Genomic DNA, 8955 nt, shown 5'->3' with positions numbered 1-8955 from the left:
GGTGACAGCCAAGAGCACGATGTCGGCCCAAGTGCTCAGTCAGTTTCCATGTTTTCTGTTATTCAGTTCATACACATTTATGGAGCACCTGCTGTGTACCAGCCACTTAAAGAGACACAGACAGTTCCCAACTTCAGGGACCATGACATATACCAGCCACTCAGAGTCTCCTGTCAGGGTTCTCATCTCTCTCTCTCTCTCTCTCTCTCTCTCTCTCTCTCTCTCTCTCTTTCCCTTATACACACACAAGCACACACACACACAAGCCCCCTTGGTCACTGGAAAGCCACACCCCACCCAGTGTACAAGGACACTCTGTTTCACATACATGTGCCCATGTCACACATCCACAGCGGTCATTGAGGCACCCACACCTACACCCCAACTCAGCTGCTACCACCCATGGCTCCTGAATTCCCGCTCCTGGCAAGCTGGGTTGCAAGCCCCACATACCCAGATGAAGGCCCAGTGATGCAGATCCTGTGGCTAGTAGGCTGCCTGCGCCTAGACTCAAGCTGTTCTGGCACCCAGAGGACTCTCAGGACACTCGGGAGTCCCCGTATTTGCCTGCTCCCCTTGGCAGGGACTCAAGCCAGATCACCACCTTCTGACACCAGATGGGCTTAGCTGAGCTCCTCAGCTGAGCCCTTAGTTTGTGCAGGGGGTCAGCGTTCATTTCTCATGGGGAGCAACAAAGGTGTGGGGTGCCAGGTTGCTTGCCTCCCCACCCTCACCCACTCCAGACTGAACCTGTTGCTGCCACCTTGGGAAAAACCTTGGTGCCAGTCTGTAGGCTCAGGCTGCTTTTGCAAGTAGTGTCCTATTTATGGGCACGTTCTGACAGCCCAGCATCCTCCGGTCTGCTGAGGCAGCGCCCTGTCCTCCCAATTCAGTTCAAGCCATTTCTCTCCAACAGCGGGGCCCAGGGAGCCTCTTTATCCTCAGCCATGGCTTCTGATGGCTTCCCGGGGGTAGATGGGTCTTATCAGTATTGTGGGAAGCCTAACTGTACTAGGCAGGAGGCATTGGGTGTAAAGCTCCTCAGTAACCCCTGGCACCACATCCAACTCCCTTTCTATGGCTTCTTGGTGCCATTAACTTGCAACAGCTCCAGTTCCTAAAATGAAGAACCCCAGAATCCCTCAATTTCTTTTCATGTGTCATGTGGCCTAAATTTTAAGTTAGATACCCTCTAAATTGTGTGTAAACCCATCCGCCATTTCCACGCGATGCTGTGACAGATGCAACAATTTATTTCCTTCCTATAGTAGGTATATTTGAGCAGCAGCTACCATATATTGGAGACCTACTATGTGCAAGGTACTGTGCCAGTTTCATGAGCACTATGTTTAATCCTTATCCAGCCCTCTTAAGGTGAGGAATTATGTTCCCTCTTTTATAGCTAGGGAAACAGCTCAGAAAGATAAATTCACCTTTCAGGTAGGAGGAGAAGCACCTGGCCTACCTCCTCTTAACCTCAATAGAAGTAAAAGCTTTCATGATAGCCAACTTGTTTACCACCAAAAAAGAGTAGATGTGTGTATTTTTTTGATTCTAAGAAATTAGACTCATCTCACCCATGGCAGGCATTTAATGATTATTGAATGAAAAGGATCAAGAAGCAAAGAGTAAATTGTTGAGCAATAGCATTTGTGGTTTTGGCTAAAATCCTCAAATCAGCACAAAACCTAATAACCCTGCATCCCAAGAGATGGTGGGAGGACACCTGGGTGACACCTGGACTCTGGAAATAGGTGGCCTTGTGACACATTTCCCCAGAGTTGTCAACGTCAGCACTGAAGTCACTTGGAGCCTGATAACACCTTGTGGTAGGACAGGCCTGAGCATTGTTGAGGGTCAGCCCCAGTCTCTACCCCCAAGATGAGAGTAGCCTGTCCCTCCTCCCCCATTCATGCCAGAAGTCCTCAGGGAGCACAACCCACCCAGCTGAGAGTCACAGTCTCAATCTTAGGCCTGTTAATATCTTTTCCACCACGCCCCATTCGGAGAACCAATGCTAAGAAGTCCCGCAGCCAGGAGGGGGCAGAATGAGGATCCCCCTCCACATTGAATGGAATTCCTGCCTTGTCTTCACAGCCTTCCTGTCTGGGAACCCAGCCTCCTGCTCCCACAGCCTGGGTCCCAGCTCAGCAGACAAGGAATGAACTCGACGGGCGGTGGTCCGCCTGCCTGGGAGCACCCATTCATTCACACACGGACACTCCAGCTTCTGCAATGCAACTTGCATCAAAGCTTTATTTACTATTTTCATAGTCTGAATGCAACATCTTTGTACATGCAAAGGTCATCTTGTTTGATGGCAGTGGACCAGGCGCCCACTGCTGTTCTGTGTGTATGAAACCTCTTTACAGTTACAAAATATAAAAGCACTTGTAGACATCCAAATACTCTGAGAGGTCCAGGAAACCCCACTTATTTTAACATTAAAAATATAGGTTTTTCTAGATGAATTCTCAGTGAGGATTAGAGATTCTTTCTGGGATTGGCTAAAGTGCCTCTAGTCCGCCTTCTGTTCAGGACTCCTAGAGCTTGCGAATTTATAAGGCAACTGCAAGAACACCAGCAGGCAGGAGGCTTAGCTTTCCTACACAGTTCCTTCTCTATCATGATTCAGACATTTGAGGAAGGGATCCAGAAGAAAGGTTAGGAAAATATATAGTATATTTATATATATTCCACTCCCCCCATCTTACAAAGCTAGTTGAGGATCGTAATCATTTGGGAAGTGCGTAACTTCTAGAATATTATATGATTTAGGAAAGAGCAAGGTACAAAATATCTTCCATAACACAATATATTACTTTTGTGAGCCCCTTATTTACAGGATTTATAAGGCTATGTGGAACGAGATCATTAAAAAGCTCAGATTCTCCTTTTGATAATGGCATAATTTTTTTTTTAATCAGGTGTGAAGTCACCAGAGATTGTCAAATAAAGTGCCCGACCCATTCCTGGATGATAAAGTGGCACCAGGCGCGAGGGTAAGTATTCAAGGGGAGTCTGGGAGTGCAAGGGGGAGAAACTGAGAGGTCCACTTACTAGAAACCTCAGGCTGAACTCCAGATCTTGGCTTTTTCACCCCACCCTGCAGGAATGGTCAGACAACAGAATGGTCAAGAGGACAGTGGAGGCAAAAGGACACAGACTGACCAATACCCAGCACATACACGCCTCCTGGCTTTCAGCAAGCTCCACGTCTCTGGACCCTCAGCTGCCCCAGAATTCCAGTGGGGCGATTCCTAGCAGTTTGTAGCACAGACCTGGGACCCACTGCTCCTTAAGGGATTGGAGCCCAAGGTGGATCTCCTGCCAGATATGGCCCGAGTCCCACCTGCTTCACGTGACTCCCTCCACATCACCTCCCTCCCCCTACCCGCGGAATCATGAGACCATGGACACTTGTTTTCCTGTTTGAGCGCATGGAGAAGACGAAAGGCACAGTTGAGCTGTGTAAGATTTTTCTATCACAAGTGACCCCATGGCTTAAATGGGGGGCTAGTGTACTTCCCAGTAGGTAGCGCTTCTCCAGCCTTCCTATCTCTCCTCAGACTCACTGAAATGCTAGTTTACACAAAGGCAACAGTAGCCGAGCATCCTGTGTTAAGGGACAAGGCTGTGTGGGAGGGATGGCAAGCGATGAAGGGAGAGGTGGAAGCTGGCCAGTGGGAGGTTGGTCTGAGAATCCTTTCCCTGGGGAGGATGCTGTCTCCCCTGTAGGCTAGTGTCGCCTCTAAGAAAGTGTCTAGTGCTGCAGATGATCCGCTGCAAAACTGCGGACTTGCAGCTTTGGAGTTACACCTAGGGTAGTCCGGGGGCGGAGTGATGACAAATCAAAAGGGTAAATGGACATGGCAGGTATCAGCACGGGAGAACAGCTGAGGTCTCCTTCAGGTAAAGTATGCCTAGGGCTCTCCAGACACCCTGCACATCCCTTAGGGGTTAGGACCTTGGATTTAGGCCTTTTTCTATTCTCACTCACTTGCCAGGAGGCACACAGGAAAAGACACTAGTCCAAATGCATCCGACATGGCTTGTTCCCTGGAAGACACCCCCTCTGACTGTCCTTTCACTAGTCCTAGACACCTGAGGCTGTCAGGCCAGAGCCCCCAACCTCCCAAACACGCGAGGTCTCTCTTACCAGAATTTCTCTGATGGCACTGGATAGTTCTCCAAAACACTGATTTTTGAGGTCTTGTCATGGAATTCCACAAGCCAAAGGCCTCTGTGTCATTAGGCAAGGGCCCATGAAGAAGGGTCTCTACTCAAGGGGAAAAAGATGCAGACTTATCAAGAGACCAGCAGGCAAGATGGTGAAGTGCCAGAGGAGGGGCTGGCGGGAGAGAGAGATGGAGAGAGAGGCTTTGCACAGGAGCTTGCATTCTAAGCCTCATTTAAGGGGAGCCCAGAGCCTAGAGGAGGAGGGCTGGATGACAGCAGGTGACTGGGCCACATACAGATGATTAAGGCATCCTGAGTAAGTTGAAAGGAGACAGATTTCCAAAAGCAGTTCCAGGCAAACTTGAGAAACTAATACACAGCCCCTTGCTTATCCCCAAAGAGCTCACCCAGCTTACAAAAACAGAAATAAAGAGCTTATTTGCCCACTTTCTGCAGAGTCTCCAAGCATCAGCCACTGCTCACTACACTACACTGATCATAGCGAGATCCAGGGTCGTGGGGAGCCTTCATTAAGTGGGTTGCTCTTGACCCTTGTGACTGTCTACCCCATGGTGGAAAGATGAAGCTATAAAAAAAATAAATGGAGTTGAGGCTCTTCAGGTCTTGCTCTAGTCAGTTTCAAGGGAGGGGGAAGAGGTGGATTTTCTGTGACCTAATCACCAAAGGAATTAAGGGATTTTTATTTTGTCTAATCAAGGTGTGGGAGGTTAGGCTAAAGATCTCCAGATCAACCGCATTTTTAAGATATTTCTCTGTCAGGTATTCTTGGGCTAAAGCATGACTCGCTCAGAATGGAGAATGCTGTGTAATGGGTGCGGATAATCACACTGAACAGAGCAGATCAATTCCTGCTGCCAAAGAGCCCGCCCCACTCGAAGGGAAAAAAGACAGCAGCCATGAGAGGTCAGGGTGCAAACACTATAAGGGTCCTTCAAAGGCCTGGAAAGTCCAAAGTAGTGTTATAAATTGTGGCGTGGATTTTAAAAAAAAGGAAAAATCAACTGAAGCAACAGTTTCTGGAGGAATTAAATCCTACCCAAATGGCCACAGAGAACTGATTGAAATGCAAAATAAAGAGAATCAAACTATTATCAATAGGACCAAACCTCTAGATACAGATGCATGTGGCTTCCAGATTAAAAAATATGGGTAGGTGACAGGGTCAAACAACTCTACTGCTCACGGTAGCCAAAGCTTGGCCAGCAGGGCCGGTAGAGAGTCAGGGAGGGTCTTTCTGGGTCTATCCGTGATCTGAACCACAGAGCTCTCAGTTGTCTTAACCTGGAGAAACAAGATCGCTCTCCATTCCCACTCCAACCTAGAGAAGGAAGCAGTACAGGATAAGGGAGGAAGAAGAGATAGAGCAACAAATGGAGACTCTGAGAGACAGCCAAGGAGAAGAGAGGTATTTTTTGACACCATTTACAGAATGGACTTATCAAGATTTTCACCTCTTGGGAAGTCAGGGGTGGGGTGCAGAGGTACATGCCAGTGATATCCTTGCACTGAACCACGAGGATACTCAGCCCCAGAACCCCCTACAATCACGGCTGCCATACAAACTACCCAGGTATCTTCCTCACTGATGGGCGTCTCCCAGGACGGTTGGCACAAAGTTTACAGTAACTCCAGGAGGGGTGGGTGGTGGTGCCTTCCTGGCGCCTTGGACTTCAGGGGTAGAGGAGGCTGGTACTGAGGGCTTCCAAATCAAAGGACAGAGGAGAATGTCTACAGTTTGCAAGGGTCTTGGGGATTCCTAGGCATGAGCTTAGAGTCAGCAAGAAAAAGAGATAAGGCAGGTCTAGACACTTGGTGGCCTCACATCCAACACCTCTGTCTAGAGTCCCCAGCCCAGGTGGCTCCTGTCCTTAGAAGAGCGCTCAGCAAGCTCCTTGCTTCCTGCATTTAGACATAAAGAAAGCACCTGATCAGGTGGAGTTGGGGTTGGGTACAATGAAGAGGTGAGAACGAAAAGAACTCTCATCCATGTGTTGATTCTGAAGCTAATCCGGACTAGTTCCTCCATGCCAGCAACTCAAGTCATGATCAAAAAAAAAAGACTCTGGAGAAAGGATCTGAGGGCCAGTCTGCTGTTTGGGTGGGAAAGGCACTGCCATTTGGGCTGCAGTTTATGAACCCTTGAGACCAAGGGACAAAGGTCACCCCCCCCCCGAGAAATCAGCGCTCAAATGAAAAGAAACCAGGAAAATATATACAAGGCAGGTAATCCAAATTTTTAAAAGGCTTGGGTAGGGACAAGATAACCTGAGATGATTGGATTCTTCAAACTATTCACACATCTCTCCTCCTACTCTTCAACGTAAAAACATATATACATACCAAATCTCAAAGAAAATTGGCTGGATTATTGCTATATCGCCTTCTCAAGCAAACAAAATTGACATACAGCAACATAGGTCATCTATACACACGGCCGCACTGGAAGGACAGACACACTTGGAAGGAGGGTGGTATGTTTGAAAATCACAACTGCTGATTGTTCAAGAGGGACAAAAAACATGCTGAGAAGTAATCAAGCCCCCCCGCACCTGGTGCTACTGACTGGGACCAAAATGACAGCAGGAAACAAATAGCTTCTTCTTTCTTCGAAATGTCCTTTCAAAAAAGACCCCAGCCTGAGGTGAGGGGAGAGGCGCTCCCACAATTCAGATGTCTTACAGAACCCAGGGAGACGGTCCAGCCTCCCCTGGTGCTTCTGGAGCCACTGCCAATGTCCAAGGCGGATGGAATCGCACATTTTTACATTAAAAATAAACCACCCCCATGGACAGTGCTGGGCAACTTGACATCTTTCTCCGCCTGAAGAGCTTCTGGGGAGATGAGCCAGTGTTTGCAGGGGATGGTGCAGCTGCCCGGATCAGGGACAGCCAGAAGAAGGGCAAGAGCGCCAGCAGGCGTTCTCAGGGATCGACCGGAGGGCCCAGCCAGGTAACCAGGGGCGGGGGAGGCAGCGCAGCAGCGTGGCCTTGTCTTCGGATTCTGACAGTTAAGGCTTCTGTTAAGTAGACGTGGCAGTGTCCCCATCTGGAGAGGAAGGGACAGTCCTCGTGTCAGTAGAGGGCTGGGAGTGGAGACATGGGGTCTGAGAACTTTTTCTGTGAGTCCCCAAGACAGCCACAAACTGTTATTTTTTTTTTTCCTTGCAAGATGGGGTGAGGAGATGGTGGGCAGCTGGCTATAGTGGAATGTAGGTTCAGGCTCAGGTCAGTCTTGGTTCTGAGACTCCTTTTCCTCAAATGGATTTCTGGAGGCTTAACTGACATACTCCTATCCTACACTAAACAAAATAAACACAGGCTTTAAGTGATCCCTTCAAAATACCCCTGAGTATAGATTTGGGAATCCAGAATTGGGGGGAGCATTATATGTATTTATATATACATAGATGTATACGCAGATGTATGTATTTAAATACACACCCGCACAGCATGCACACATATATGAAATATTATGTAGCATGTGTTATGTTCATATGAATTACACAACACCCCCATAATTAAGCCCACCCCATACCTGCAATGTAATGCATGGATATTCATATGAAGTGGGGAAAACTACAGTCCCCACAGAATGACATCCATGCACATCAGGTCTTGTGACTAATGAATGATGGAAACGCTTTGCTTTTAGAACTTTCTGGCTGGCAAGTTTGTGGATAACGGATGGGGTCTCCTGTGGGCCTCAGGAGTCAGGGCAGCTGCCTCGATTCCCTCCTCCCTGGAGTGTGGACCTCAGGGGCCTGTGCCCAGGACCCATGGACAGCACTTTAGGTGAGCCCTGAGGACCCTCAGCACCATGGGCATGTTACCCCATTGGTCAGGCAGGAAAACTAAAGTTGAACATGTTCCATCATTTGGGACCTACAATGGGACATATCTAATTGCACGATTTTTTATCATTCTTTTCAAATTAACTCAATTGTCCAGGTTCTGTATGAAAGCAGAAATTGGGCGCTCCAATGAAGCTCTCCTTTTTACAAAGCGGGCATGAAGAGACAGTGAGGGGGTTCACCAAACAGAACAGAGCCCACTTCTCTGACTCTGGACCCATGTCCATCCTACCACCCCGGCTGCCCTACAGTGAGCGAGAATGTGCCAACCGAGCTCCCTTTGAGGGGCTGAAGCTTTGCCTCCCTGTCCAAGCTGCCTGCTCCTGGGGGGCTCTGTCCAGGTGCCCCAACCGAAGCCCCTTCATACCTGCTCAAGCTTGATTCTCATACAGGCTTTGCCTCTTCTTGGATTTCAGCTCCTTTAGCCACTGCGGGGAGGGCTCTTCTGATCTGAAACCACAAAGCCAGAGTGAGTCAAGGGTGAGCCAGATGGAGCCCTCCTCGTGGGCAGGGCTGTGCAGTACCAACTCTCCATGCCCAGGCAGGGAGGAGGGAACCGCCTTGACTCCTGGCTGCCTGGCCCTCTCTTTGTGTATTTTAGATAACAGAGAGCCCAGAGCTCACATCAATGAAACCTCCTGCTAGAGGAAAAAAATAATGTTGAAACTTTCCTTCTATTCAAGTCTAGGGAAGCACCTCCCAAGCCGTGAACCCTGGGTGTGGCAGGGGATGAGCCCTCATCCCCAAGACAACCTCACCTCTCATCCTTCTCCATGCTGGAGGGCAGTACCCGACTGCCCAGCACCCCAGGCTGGAAGGGGGACTTGGGGGTTTTGGGTTGGGGGGCCCAGCCGGGGGTTTCGCCGGGATTTTCCACCTCTGGCCTCTTGTGCAGCTGAGCCTGT

The 8955-nt window shown here is 49.0% G+C and overlaps 1 protein-coding gene across 5 annotated transcripts in view; it reads right to left on the bottom strand.

The window, feature by feature from the left end:
• Positions 1 to 2233: 2233 nt before the first annotated feature.
• The window catches only part of KIAA1671 (KIAA1671 ortholog), a 179853-nt gene continuing 173131 nt past the window's right edge, over positions 2234 to 8955 (bottom strand). For all 5 annotated transcript variants that reach the window (XM_054695194.1, XM_054695196.1, XM_054695195.1 and 2 more), the window contains 3 exons: positions 8809 to 8951; positions 8418 to 8500; positions 2234 to 7245 (listed from right to left, as the gene is read on the bottom strand). In XM_054695194.1, coding sequence (XP_054551169.1) covers positions 8422 to 8500; positions 8809 to 8951 — 222 coding nt within the window. In that variant the 3' untranslated portion in view covers positions 2234 to 7245; positions 8418 to 8421. The remainder of the gene's footprint in view (positions 7246 to 8417; positions 8501 to 8808; positions 8952 to 8955) is intronic.

The sequence above is a fragment of the Talpa occidentalis genome, unplaced genomic scaffold (genome assembly GCF_014898055.3).
Source record: "Talpa occidentalis isolate TD23 unplaced genomic scaffold, MPIMG_talOcc4v2.1 talOcc4.14, whole genome shotgun sequence".
In the NCBI taxonomy this organism is placed as follows: domain Eukaryota; kingdom Metazoa; phylum Chordata; class Mammalia; order Eulipotyphla; family Talpidae; genus Talpa; species Talpa occidentalis.
The sequence above is the reverse complement of the archived record's forward strand: the minus strand, read 5'-3'. Positions and strand labels throughout refer to the sequence as shown.